Below are 15,017 nucleotides of genomic sequence, written 5' to 3' on the forward strand. Positions count from 1 at the left end.
TTCAAACATCCTCTGCAAGTAAGCATGGTGTACTCCATCCACTGCAAGTAGGCAAGATGGAAACATGATGCATTGCTTTCATCTTATAGGAGTAGCTATTATGACATATGTTTTGATAACAATTGTTGTATAGTGAATACTGTTATGAGGAGATAACAACAGTATTCTATGAATGCAATTGTTATGTTTTATTTTTATGTTGAGATAACATTAATCTATTGTTATAGTGTGATGACAATAGTATAAATTTTATGAGAAATATTGGATTAACCATTTTTGACTGCTACTTGCCTTTGTCTCATAAAGAAGAATCGAAGATCTCTCTCTTGCTAAGAGGGAGTGTTGAAAATCTGATGTAGCTACAAGAAAGATCTTCTCTCTGTTTATGTCTACTGCAAGTCATTCGCTTCTAGCAATTTTGGTGTGCTTCACTTTAGTAATTTTGGTGTGCTACGCTTCTAGCAATTTTTGGTATGTTGAAGTCAAATCTCTTACAACTGTTGCGTTCTCTACAGTTGAGCATTAGTTATTCTCGACATCTATGATTATCATGTATGTTCTCTATTCCACCATGTCCTATCAGGTGCTATCCATATTATCGAGTGCAATTCGGGTGCAATCCATTTCACATGTTCTTGATCTCAGCGATGCTTATAGACTTTCTTGTAATAGTCTTTTGTTAAATCTTGATAACTTGATCATATTAATGTTCTAATTTTTCAGATTAGACAGATCTAAAATGCATGCAATTTCCTTTATATAAGGCCTCATGATAAATACATCTCCCTAGAACAGATCGGCGATTTGCTAGGCATATTTATATACCTTGTACTTGACTATTGTAGTTAATTAATAATTAACTATTAGTTAGTGGACAAGGGCGCTGATTTGTAGAGGAGTAAGTTGTTTCATGAAGGGCCAACCTAGAAGGGGTTGTGTCTTATGAAAAGACAAGACCCTTGGTTAATATATAAGTAGGAGCAAGATTGTGGATAGAAAAAATACAATACAATCTTAAGTTTGCTCTTCTAGCAATCTGCTCCTTGGCGATTTAGTATAGAAATAAAATATAATTTCCAGAATTTATTGCAGACTTCCAGAGCAATAACATTCAGTCCAAAATTGTAGCAGATCGATTTGCAACAAGGTATTAATTCTCCATCAATATTATATCTTCAAAATTTGCAGAAAACTTACATGCTATCAGAGCCAAGTTGTGGAACCTAGGCTCTGCAAATTGACAATCAGATTTGAAAATATCCAAGCAACATCCTTCTACCTCCAATGGCCAACACAATTAGACCCGAAGACAAGTTTGATGGAAAAGAACACTTCGTTGCACGGAAAATCAGAATTACGATGACTCTTGAAGACAATGATGTAATACAGTTTGTTGATAAGGAATCCAAGCAACCTGATGTTGATCCTCATAAAACTAATTGGATTAAAGGAAACAAGAAAGCCATGAAAATCATATTAGATGGAATTAAAAATGAAATAGTACCTATGCTAATGAAACATCAGACAGCATTTAATATGATGAGTGCATTAATAAATGCATATGAGGTTAACAAGGCAACTAAAACCCTTGCACTAAAAAGGCAACTAAATCATATAAAAATAAGAGAGAATCTATGAATTCATACTTCCTAAGGGTGGCTAGTCTAAGAGATGAACTTGCAAGTATAGGGACCATAATTGAAGACAAAGAGTTGTCACTTATGGTTATAGATGGGTTACCGGATTCATGGGAAACATTCTAACAAGGAGTAAGTGCTAGAGACAAACCCCCAAACTTCAACAAACTTAAAGGAGACTGCCTTCAAGAAGAATCTAGGCAACTTAAGAAAGGACTGAAATCGAAAACTGGAGATGAAGAACTTCATGTTTTCAACACAAATTACTACAAAGGAAAGAAGAAACACTTTAAGAAGACAAAGGCCCCTCAGGGCAATAACAAGTTCAAAAGGGACATATCTAAAGTCAAATGCTTCAAATGTGAGAAACTTGGACATTATAAGTCAGACTGCCCTGAGAATACGAAACAGCAAGTAAATTTCACAAAGGTAACTAAGACAAAAGAAGACTATGATCCTGAAAATTATGTATTGTATTCAACATTATCAAATGATGTATCTAGCAAACTCAACTCTTGGGCAATTGATAGTGGATCATCCAAACACATTATGGGGTATAAAGAAGTATTTGATTCAATGATGGAGGAAACCGATGAAGAAGTTACCAAAGGTGGCAGTTCTGCACATCCAGTCAAAGGAGTTGGAAGATGCACCTTAAAACTAAAATCAAGCATCTCCTTACAACTCAAAAGAGTACTATATGTACCCAGAATCAAGAGGAACCTAATTTCAATCACAGCACTTGAGGATGATGGATATAAGGTAGCATCTATGGATGGAAAGGTAATGACCTGGCCTAAAAACTATTCTATTAAGAAATCAAAATTGATTGGTCAAAGGAAGGGATACCTATATGAACTATGTTCGGAACCTATTCAAGCCTTAGTTCATAAAGCTGCAGATATAAACGAAGTATGGCATAAAAGGTTAGGGCACCTAAACTTCAAAGCCTTATCAACTATGGAGAAGATGGTTACTAGTTTACCTAAGTTGAACAAAGATCATTCAAGCATATGCAAAGGATGTGCACTAGGTAAGAACACCAAAAGTCCATTTCAAAATAGCACTAGAAAAACTAACAATGTTTTAGAATTAGTCCACTCAGATATATGTGGACCCTACGCTTGTTCCTTCTCTCAAAGGAATTCTGTACTATGTACTCTTTATGGATGACTTCTCTAGGAAGACATGGATTTACTTCTTGAAAGGTAAACAATCAGAAGAAATCCATGAAAGATTTAAAGAATTCAAATCCTTAACTAAAAATCTATCAGGACGCTAAATTAAAACTCTTAGGACTGATAATGGAGGGGAATATACTTTAGATTTGTTTAAGGATTTTTGTAAAGAAGTAGGGATTAAGAGGGTGTATTGTTCCTTACAGTCTTCAACAAAATGGGGTAGCAGAAAGAAAGAATAAGACAATTGTGGAAGTTGCAAGAGCTATGCTACTTGACCAAAATTTAGGATCCTATCTTTGGGAAGAAGCCACATGTACTGTTGTCTATATTCAAAATAGATGCCCTCACTCCCACCTCTGAGATAAAACTCCTAAGGAAGTCTTCTCTAATTCTAAACCAAATATCAGCCATCTTAGAATATTTGGGTGTCCTATTTATATTTATATTTATATTCCTAAAGAGAAAAGTATTAAACTTGAACCTTCAAGCAGAAGAGGTATTTTTGTTGGATACAATGAAACATCCAAAGCATATAGAATTTACATACTTGGTCAGAAAAACATTGAACTTAGTAGGGATGTAATATTTGAAGAAGATTTAGGATTCAAAAGAGCCCTAAGTTATGAAGATCCTTCATATATACCTAGTTCTGAAGAAAATCATGAACCTGAGTTTCAAAGGGAAAACATTGAAGAAATTGAAGGTGAAATTCAAAATCTTAATCTTGAAGAAACTCAAAATCCTAAGAAAAGACCACTTTGAGCCTCTAAGACTATAGAAGAAGCACATGACTTACTCTGCACCAGAAGGAACCTTCAAAGAATGCAAAAAACCCAAAAGATTCTCTAGCTATGCTGCAAAAATGAGTGATTTATCTAAATCAGAACCAACCAATGTTTCAGATGCTATTAAACATACAACTTGGAAGCATGCTATGACAGAAGAATACCAATCCATTATTAAGAATGATGTTTGGGAAGTTGTTCCAAGGCCTGAGGGAAAATATGTTGTTTCTTCTAAGTGGATATTTAAAATCAAGCATGTTGTTCACAGTAGCATTGAAAAATATAAGGCCAAATTCATAGCCAAAAGATTCTCTCAGAAGGAGGGGATTGATTATTGAGAAACCTTTGCTCCAGTTGCCAAATACACCTCCGTAAGAGCAGCCCTAGCTATTGCAGCATCAAAGGGATGGAAAGTATATTAGATGGATGTGAAAATAACATTTTTGAATGGCAAGATTACTGAAGAGGTATTTTTGGAACAACCCAAAGGATTTGAAACTCATAACCCTAAAGTCTTTGTTTGCAAGCTCAAGAAATCTCTCTGTGGGCTTAAACAGGCTCAAGCATGGTATGAAAGAATCGATAAGTATCTCACAAGTTTAGGATTCTCCAAGAATGAAGCTGATCCAAATCTCTATTATAAAAAGGATAAAGATGATATGATAATTTTGATACTATATGTTGATGATTTACTAATAACAGGTGATGATCATCTTATAGATCAATGCAAGAAAGATCTAATCAGAGAATATGATATGAAAGATTTAGGACTCCTTCATTACTTCCTAGGATTGGAAGTATGGCAAAACTCTGACAGCATCATACTTAATCAAAGAAAGTATACTTTAGACATCTTCAAGAGATTTGGAATGTGGAACTGCAAACGTATGTCTTCTCCAATGGAGACTAACCTACACAAACTTAAGGAAGTAGTAGCAAAATCACCCTCCATAAATTCTACTCTTTATAGACAGATGATTGGGTCTCTCATGTACTTGGTAAATACAAGATTTGATATTTGCTATGCAATTAATGCCTTAAGTCAGTTTATGTGTGAACCAAATGAGATTAACCTGGTTGCAATCAAACACATTATGAGATACTTACAAGGCACTCTTAACCTTGGGCTCAAGTGTAAGAAAGTTGACTTGGACTTACATGGGTTCACAAACTCAGATTGGGTTGGAAGTGTTAGTGATAGGAAAAGCACTTCAGGATGTTGTTTCAATTAAGGCTAAGCAATGATATCATGGATATGCAGAAAGCAGGCATCAGTTGCACAGAGTTCCACAGAAGCTAAATACATTGCAGCTGCAATGACTTCTTGGGAAGCAATTTGGCTTAGAAAGTTACTTGTGGCATTATTTGGTCAACCCATGTATCCCACTATCATTCATTGTGATAATCAAAGTTACATCAAGCCTTCTGTGAATCCAGTTTTTCATGACAGATCCAAGCATATTGAAATTCCTTACCATTATGTAAGAGATATGGTAGACAAAAATACTCTCAAGTTAAGATACATTTGTATTGCAGATCAGACAGTAGATATTCTTACCAAACCTCTCTCGAATGAAGATAGATCACTTCAGAAAAGTACTTGGTAAGGTTGAATTATAACTCGTTTGTATTCTTTGATTGTTAATAAAACAATTTTGTGTTAAATTATTATTGTTAGGCTATTGACTGTTATGGGCTTCGCCATTTGTGTTTATTATCTACAAAGGTGACGATCTCTGTGATAATGAATAGACATTACAGGAGATGACGATCTCTGAGATAATGTTCTAAAACAGTAGGGAACTACTAGCAGATCTGGATGAATTAAAGATCATATTGTGTTATAGACATTTCTATGCCTATGAGTCACAATTTGGATAAAGAAAGAAATTACTCATTCCCCGGATTTTATCCTGTGTACTGGCAGATCTTAATTCAGGATCATATTGTGATATAGGCTTGTCAGTGCCTATGAGTCACAATTTGGATAAAGGAAGAATTTAATCATTCTCCAAATTTTATCTTGTGTATTGCATCACATGTGATATTGTTATCACAAGTATTAGTGATAATTCATGTTACAGGTCTAGTAATATGACAAAGTATCATGTGTACCATGATACTACATGCTTGGAAGAATCAGATTGATATAGATTACAAATCTATGCTTAACAATGTTGCTAGATATGTTTCTCTCATTTTTATTATCAAGTTGAGAGGGAGTGTTAAATCCCACTAACTTGATCATATTAATGTTCTAATTTTTCAGATTAGACAGACCTAAAATGCATGTAATTTCCTTTAAATATGGCCTCATGATAAATATTAAATACATCTCCCTAGAACATATCAGCGATTTGCTAGGCCTATTTATATACCTTGTATTTGACTATTGTAGTTAATCAATAATTAACTATTAGTTAATGGACAAGGGCGCCGATTTTTAGAGGAGTAAGCTATTTCATGGAGGCCGACCTAGAAAGGGTTGTGTCTTATGAAAAGACAAGACCCTTGGTTAATATATAAGTAGGAGCAAGATTGTGCATAGAGAACATACAATACAATCTTACGTCTGCTCTTCTAGCAATCTGCTCCTTGGCAATTTAGTACAGAAATAAAATATAATTTCCAGAATTGTAGTAGATCGATTTGCAGCAAGGTATTAATTCTCCATCAGTATTATCTCTTCAAAATTTGCAGAAAACTTACATCTTTCTCATCTTTTTGTTTTTGCATGTTCAAAGCTTCTATTATGATTATTACTCTTCCCAAGAGGCTGCTTGTCTATGAACTTTATTAGATGTAATCTTCATCAGGTTTGCCATGTGCGTGAAGTTTTTCTTTCATTCTGAGCGTAACCTTAAAGAGAAAGTTCGCAGTTTTTCAGGTGTTTCTTCTATCACAATTTTTATAAATCTGCATGTGTTCAGTCTTCTGTGGTGCTCATGCTCTCAGAAGCTTTCATTCCTTCTAGCATGTTCAAGTTGATTCTATAGTGATCATATTTATTCTATTCCTACTCTGCAGTTGCGTATTCTTAGATTTCTGAGTTTGTTTTCAAGCTATATGGAAGAGTTTTTGCATCTATAATCATTTTTTCAGATTGCTACTTCCGATTGTGAAGTTTTGTTTGTTGGCTTCGATCAGTGTGTGGTCTTGTTATTAAAGACTTTATCTGCATATTATTTCTTGCACTCTCAATTGAGATTTTATAGTGAGAGGTTGTAATCTTCATAAGTGAATGAAGCTGATTCATATTGTGAAAGACCTTGAAAAAATATTATTGAATAAAGGCATCATTTTTTGTGGGGTTGGGTTGTTTCCCTTGAAGAGGAGGGTTTTTCCCGGGACATATAGGTTCTCTGTTTTGGTTTTATTTGTTATTGTCTTATTCTGGTTCAAATTTAACATTAATCATGATATAAAGTTACCAATTTACATTCCTAAATATACACCATACTTTATTCGAGAATTTTAGGTCAAAGTGGAGTAAAGATCTAATAGGGGGCATCACAACTTCCTACATTTTATACCTAAACAAATCCAACAATTCATAAATAGACCATAAGGAGCATCCACCCATGTGTTCACTTGTCAACACAAAATGTGGGAGTCCAATTCCTTATTCTCTTGACTTCAATAGCCCATTTTCACTTACACATATCTCCTTATTTGCAATAGATTCTCTTATAATTCCATTTGTGTAAGTCCTATTATCCTTCTCTTACAAAGTAGCTTACATGTTACACCCAAAATTCCAACTAACAAGTTGTGAAAATCATGTAATCTTGTGGATTCCTCCGAGGGAGGCACCCCATTCAAGGAGGAGCCAGTATTACAAATCAATGTAAGCATCAAAATATTATGTCTTGCAAGATGCACAACATATCTAAACAAATATCCTAACAGAACAATGTTGGGACAAAAGGGGTGGATTTTTTGGATAGCCATTGGTGGAATAAAAGGTATTATTAAAATGCAAGTGAACCTAAAGAATGTTTGGGAATTAATTGTAACCAACTAAAATGTATCCTTTATCTTAAATAAATGAACAAATTCCAAGCCAACATAATATAAAATTGGAAAGAAAAGGTTGTGGATGACCATAATTACTGAGTTTTTTACCTTAGCCTTTGCACTTATTTTCAAACGATAACTTTTACGTCTTTATACAACTATTGGAAGCATCTCTTTAAAATTGAGAAACTTCTTGTTGAGGCTTCTAAACTACACTAGGTTTTTCTCAAAACTGAAATATCGTCAACAAGAGCAAAAACAATTAAAAATACACCATTAGAGATAATTTATTTTCTGTGCATGAGAACTTGTGATTTGTTCTGTAATGGTGCTAAAGTTTATTATTTACGGAAAATACATTCACATTCAGAGAGCCTATCTGATGCTATTAAAACAATAGCATTCCGCTCCCAGCATTTATTCTCGTCTCCAAGTGATTATGGTTTAAATCTGTATTGTTTACAACATGATAATAATTATCAAACATCAATTTAATTAAACTGTGGCTTTCATTTAGATTTTTTTTTATTCCTGTAAAACATTTTTCACTTTTGAACATTTTAATAGTTTACAAATTGTTTAAGGTCGCACATTACATATTCCTAAATTTAAATTAAACATATCACTAAAATTTTGATTTTGCCATCTTCAAGGAACAATCTCCATCTTTTTCCAAAAAAAGTATATCCCTTCTTCATTTCTTTGAAAATGGCATACCAGAAGCCATACATATCTCAGATACAAATGCCAGTCCTTGTACCTTCGAAACTGCATTATTACATAACATACATGAAGGAGATACAATCTCAAGGTAAACAACATTCAACTCCCCGAGCACTCCAGAAACCATCCCATGATTCATTATCGAGCTCAGAAGTAATCATGGATTAATGCGGTTGGTGATTAGTGTTGCTATTTTAGGTCTCCTTTCAACCCGGTCATAGAACTGATGTCGTGATGTATGGTAAGCCTCCTCTTGGGTAATTTTAGTTTTGTTTACGCTTATCATTCTAAAATTTTATGACTTTCCTGAATCTGTTGATGAATATGAACTTTTCAGTCATACTGTCTGTCATAATTTTAAAACAAGCAGGGTACTTGCAAATGATTTATGTGCCAAGAAATTTGCCCATCAACAAATGGTCAAGCTTTGTCTGCAACTCAATGCAAGCAACCACCACAACTAAGTACGGTTTCTAGTTAGTTCGTAGGTAACTGTAGGATTCACTGCTTTTTTCGGATCATTCAAAGAGAGCTCGATTACTTCCCATTAGGCAACCAGACATCCAAGAAATGCTCGGAGCCTGTACCTCGCTTAACTTATTGTATGATACTGTGATAGGTTCTACTTGCACCGCGTATATTTTACACACTTGTGTGGTCTGCGCTGGTAATCTGCTTAGTCATTGTCGAAATTGCCAAAACTGTTTATAATGTAACCTGCTTTGATCGCTATAATTGAATATAAAAACAAATAGAAAAATACTTGCTTTAACTAGGAAACAGAGTGGTGGATGTTTCTTTAAATCTCAAAAAAATACACCAGGAAATATAACGTTGTTAACATTTATAACTTGTTTCGTTTAAACTTCGCGCACCTCCAAAGCCTTATTGTATTTGCGAACGTGTCGAAGGCCGCGAACAAGGCCATGCAAGTCGCTTTTCGCCAACTTCTTCCCATCATTTACCCACTTCTCAAGTACCGATCCCGCTGAATCTCTCCAGTTATCAGAGATATTCCAGAATAAATCACTCTTACGACGTGATTCCTTGAATGGCTCCTCCGTATTCTCAACGGAAGCTGATTCTGCCGACGAAAATGTTTTGAAAAACAAAGGGAAAACTGCTCTGGTATCATTATACGGGCTTCTTTGCTGGCAAATTGACCTACTCAACCGTTGCGCTCCAAGCCTACAAAGAAAAAATTGTTACGACCAATTACAAGTAGAAATAAGCTTATCGTTTTTCTTTGTTTTTCCCCTGGTTTTAGCTTTACCAAATCTTACCGTTTGAAGGCATTAATAAGAAGAGCCGACCTCATCTTGTCTACAGACCCCTGCAAAATGATCAGAAGTGACGATTTCCGATTTCGAACAGAAGCATACTGTCAGGGTTTAAGCTTGGTGCTAGGGTTTTGGCAGCGTTGGCCTTTGTTCCCTAAACCCGTCAAGGGAGGGAGAATGCCTTTTCCGTTTATTCAAAAAATTTATTTATTTTAATCTTGGAAGATTTGAACTCAACGGTCTATGGACTTACTTGGACTTACTTGTCAAGAGATACCAATGTGAGAGCAAATTTTTACAATTCAAGATGAAATATTTAGTGTCATTTATTTTATTATATTTTAGATCATACTTTATGACTATGATCTATTTAGATCATATATATGACTACGATCTATCATCAAGATGAAAGATGGAGTATGGTAAGTTTGAAATTTGATGGTCATATTGTTGAATTTATGTGGTGGCCTTCGTTGGTTGGTAGCTCACAGGTTGCGTGTCTCACTGAGTTGTCTTGCAGGTCTAAACCCTCCATCGAAAAAAAAAAATTAATGATCATATTAGCAAATTTTATAATATGTATAAAATATATGTATGATAAACCTACAGTATTATATATATATATATATATTTTTTTTTTTTTTTTTTTTTTTTTAAAAAAATTTTTAAATTTATGTTTAGACATGTTTCTATTTTGATGATTGTATACTTTTATTAATTTAAAATCTTGTTGAAATAGAATATAATAATTTTTTAAAATTTATTTTTTGTAATTTTTTGTTATATAGTTATACATTTAAATTTTAAAGTAACATACATGAACTTAACCAATAGGACAGGGCATGTATTTTAGGCGAAAAGTTTCTTTGAGTTTAAAGAAAACTATTCTTCTGTGATTACTGTTTGTTGCAGAGTTATCAAAATTGGGTGTATCATGGGTGGTGAGCCAAGGAAGCAAGAGCCATCTAACTGTAAAGAATGGAAGGCGAAACACACAGTGTGGGAAATTCTTCACAAGGGTAAGGTGACTGCATATATTGAGAAGTTGCATGGTTTTAAACCACATATTACTGACTATTTTTTCAAGAATTGGTTTGGGGAAAGGGTTTCTCTTCATGGGGTTACTGTGGACCTGACAAAGGATTTCATTGCTAAAATTATTGGTCTTCTCATAGAGGGTATGGAGTTCAAGAAGGAAACCAATATATCTAATGCAGCTTTCAAGAAGTTCTCCAAAAATGAAGAGGAGGAAAAGAAACTGGTGAAGGATCGAGATTTCTATGAGCTGGATCAGATGAAGGAAATTTGGCAAGATATTTTGTCTTGTGTTCATGAGTACTTTATTTTGGATGGTAGGCTGAAAATGGTTCATACATTTTATTTTGTTTTTCTAAACCATTTTCGGTATAAGGATAGGTTATCTTTTCCCTTTTATTTGAAGTATTTGTTGCTTAATAGCCTCCATGGCTATAGAAAGAAAGATAGTAGGCATGTTCCTCATGAAGGTCTTATTTTGTTAATTGAATATTATTGTTGAAAGAATGTCATGAAACTTTCACTTGATGTGGATAAGAAGAGGGAATCTTTTGGGAAAGAGCATCTGGATAAAATGAGTGCCAAAAAAACCAAAAGCCATAATGTGAAAATTGAGGAGGTTCGTAGTGAGATTGAGAAGGCTAATAAGAAGGATACTGAGGTTGAAAATATTCTGAAGGTTAACAAGGATGCAATGGATTCTAGGAGCGCAGAAGAAGAGGAGGGTGAGATGGAGATTGGTGATCTCAACTCCAACTTTGATGGGTATTTTGGTAGTTGGGGAGCTTCTTCGACTAAAGATGATGGAGAAAGTGTTAGAAAGGACTGGGTTGTCGTTGCACCAAAATATCGACCTGTCAATGGTTGATACAACCAATAGTCTTATAAAACCATAGGAGGCAATTAAGCCATGTCGCGAATCCGACAAGGGATGTTGGCCCACTGCCAACAATCCCCCTCCCAGCGTCACTCGTCGTGGCCAGCAGGATTCGAACCTATGACCAAGCTCTGATACCAATTGTTAGAAAGGACAGTGTTCTCGATAAACCAAAAGATCGACCTATTAATGCCCAATACAACCAATAGTCTTATAGAACCACAAGAGGTGGTTAAGCCATGTCATGAATCCTGTGAGGGACACTAGCCCACTGCCAACAGAAAGTAGTGATGATGGGTCCATGAAAATGGTGATCAAGAATCATTCTAATCCCTCAGGCCCTAATGAGGATAAAGGTATCACAACTCAAGGCGAAGGACCAACCTGGATGGAGACTCAAGAGGTGAAGCTCTTGGTTGATTTAGAAAAGGAAAAGCGTGTTGATAAAAATGCCCTTGTGATTAATAATCAAAATTTGAATAAGGAAAACCAAGAGGAAAAGATTGGCCAGGGGGGTTTAAACAAGGAAAATCAATTAAAGTTAGATAAGACCCAGGATGCTACCTACAATTTGGAGAATGTGTTTGAAGATGAGGCCAATGAAGAAGGGAATAATAAGGGGAAGCTTACTTTCCTCCACAAGGCTAAATTGAAAGTTGATGCTTCTCTCTAGGTTGATTATTGGCTCTAAAATGAGATTATTATTCTCAAGAAAAAGATGGGGGAGCTTCAGAATAACCTAGATGAAGAGAGAGCAAAAAGAATTCAAGTGGGTAATATCCTTGAGAAGCAAAAGGCCTATGAAATGGAGTTGTGTCAATTGGTTAAGGACAATGATCAAAGGATGGATATGGTTACCTCAAGTTTGTGTGCAATTGTTGTGAGCATTGGTAGAAGAAGCAACAAGGAAATCATTTCTCTTGTTGCAGAACAGTTGATTGGTAGCCCTAGTAAGAGAATCAAACAAAGTACAAAGAAAGCTACTGAAGGTACTCCTGGTTCGATGGTGGAGGACATCCTTTAAGGGGCTCTAGCTGCTGGTAATGAGATGGCTAGGGTGATATGGTCTTCCATAGGGTTGTGTGGAAGGATTTGGGGAAATAGACCAAAATAGTGAATTTAGACCTAATATAATTAGGCCTAATTAACCTTGTTTGTGGATAGTGACAATTAGGTGCTTGTTGATGTAAATAGAGGTGTTTGAAAAGACTAGGAATGATTAGAAGGATATATTCAACATCAGGAAGGGCCTAGGAGTGGTGATTGAGAGATCCTAAGCAGGGGTTTGGAGTTCTAAGGGAAGAAACAAGGCATATAAGGGCTAGTAGGACTAGTTTCTAAACAAGACGACTAAGTTCTAGCATCAACCCAGCTATACCTAGGAGGCAGGTTGTGGAGAGGGTTTTGGAGACCAAGGTTGGTGGAAAGAATAAAGGAGGAAGGAACCATTGGATGGTTCAAAGGGTTAAGCCCTAACTAGTACTAGTTAATCTCTAAAACTCTTAGCCCTATACATCCGAGTGGTATCAAAGTCTAAACTACATTCAATTTGGTGTATGTATGACATGGAGGAAAGTCAAGAGGTTGACAATATGTCACCCAAGGCAATGAGCAAGGGTGCTATAGTGGACTTGGTCAAAGACCTATTGGCAAATGCTAATTTGACAAAAGCAAAAATTTAATTGAAGGTCATAGAATGGGGAGATGAGAGCGAGGAAGAAGATGAAAGTCAAACAGGGGAGACATCTGACAAAGAAAAGGAAGAAGAGATGGAGAAGGAATAGAGGTATTCTTGGATGCTTTCAAGTCTATCGATAAGGACAATATGGAACATATTCCTTACTATAGTGGTAGTTTGAATGGGGAAGAGTTGGTAGACTGGCTAGAGGCCATTGATAACCAATTTGATTATAAGGAGGTGCAAGAGGAGAAGAGATTCAGTTATGCCAAGGCTACGCTCAAGGGATCAACATTGGTATGGTGAAATATGACACAGGGTGGTAGGGTGACAACAAGGAAGAAGATAGTGTCTTGGGATAGAATGAAGATTAAGTTGAGGGCACAATTCCTACCCACTAATTATGAGATACAAATATATCAAAAGTTACAGAACCTAAGACAAAGGGATTTAACATTAAGTGCCCCATACTAAGGAATTTAATAAATTGAGTCTTAAGGACAAGGAGACATGAAGAGGAAGTAGAAAGGGTAGCAAGGTATCTCAATGGGTTAAGAAAAGGAATCCAAGATGAGATCGGTATGATGGCCTCTAACAGTATGCACAAGTGATTTCAGTTAGCCTTGAGAGTAAAGGAGAAGGCTACGAGGAGATATGATTCCCAACAAAGAGGAAGAAGCAATAGAGGATATAGAGGTAGGGATAACTTTGGAAGAGGACTAGGCCCAAGTAGGCCAGAAGAAGCTTAGTTTGTAGATAACAATGGAGGCAATCAAAATAAAGACACATTTTAGAGCAGAGGATGTAGAGGAAGAGGACCACCTAGAGGTAGGTTTCAGCCTCAAGGCAGAGGCAATTAAGTCTTCATTGGCAAATGCTACAATTGCAACCAAGTGGACCACACCATGGTTAGGTGTCCCGAGAAAGGTTCTACCTCATCCATGGGAGAGAGAAGAACTCAACTAGTGTAGGAAGAAGACACCCAAAGTGTCACTTCACCAATGTCCAAGGCAAGCCATAGCTGGATGGAGAAAATCTTATGTCAAGGAGGACATTATTGAAGGTTCCTAGTGTTGTGGAGCCACCCCAAAGGAAGAGCTTGTTTAAAACTACTTGTAGGTCACATGGGAAGATCTGCAGGGTGATAGTGAACTCTGGTTCCATAGAGAACATAGTGTCAATAGAGATGGCGGACAAAATAAAGCTTAGGAGGATACCTCACACTACACCATACAGAGTGTCATGGTTAAGCAAGGGACAACAGATAGTGTTGAATGAACAAGCTTTGGTGGAGTTTGAAATAGGGGAATATAAAGACAAAGTACTATGTGACTTAATGCCTATGGATGTCTATCACCTCCTATTAGGACGTCCATGACAATATGATGTAAAGGCTATTCATGATGGGGAAAGGAATAGTTATGTAATTACTAAGCAAGGTAAGAAATTTCATATGGACCCTTTGGAAAACCTAATGAAGAGAAACATGTGTGGTCTACTATGATGCTCTTGAGTGGAAAGGAGTTCCTTAAGGTCATCAAGAAGGAGAAGAGAGTTTGTTGTGTAGTGATAGTGAAGCCTAGAGAGGAGACTAAGGAGAGGGTCAAGATGCCTCAAAAAGTGAAACAATTTTTGGAAAAGTATCATGAGGTAGTAGATAATGGACTACAAAATGCTTTGCCCCCTATGAGGGATGTGATTCATCAGATAAATCTAATACCAGGAACTAATCTACCTAACAAGGCAACATATAAAATGACTCCAAGTCAGAATGTAAAAATTGCTAAAAAAGTACAAGATTTTA

General features: G+C 35.9%; 1 protein-coding gene across 1 annotated transcript in view; it reads right to left on the minus strand.

The window, feature by feature from the left end:
• Positions 1–9,821, minus strand: part of LOC149542450 (pentatricopeptide repeat-containing protein At5g27460-like) — a 72,519-nt gene extending 62,698 nt beyond the window's left edge. Inside the window, exons 1-2 of the mRNA XM_089797394.1 lie at positions 9,627–9,821; positions 9,219–9,531 (exon numbers count right to left, since the gene is read on the minus strand). Of these exons, the coding sequence (XP_089653520.1) occupies positions 9,219–9,531; positions 9,627–9,661 (348 nt within the window). The 5' untranslated portion in view covers positions 9,662–9,821. The remainder of the gene's footprint in view (positions 1–9,218; positions 9,532–9,626) is intronic.
• Between the last annotated feature and the right edge of the window lie 5,196 nt (positions 9,822–15,017).

This window comes from Cupressus sempervirens, chromosome 8, assembly GCF_028749045.1.
Source record: "Cupressus sempervirens isolate cs-2001-9-10 chromosome 8, ASM2874904v1, whole genome shotgun sequence".
Lineage (NCBI taxonomy): Eukaryota > Viridiplantae > Streptophyta > Pinopsida > Cupressales > Cupressaceae > Cupressus > Cupressus sempervirens.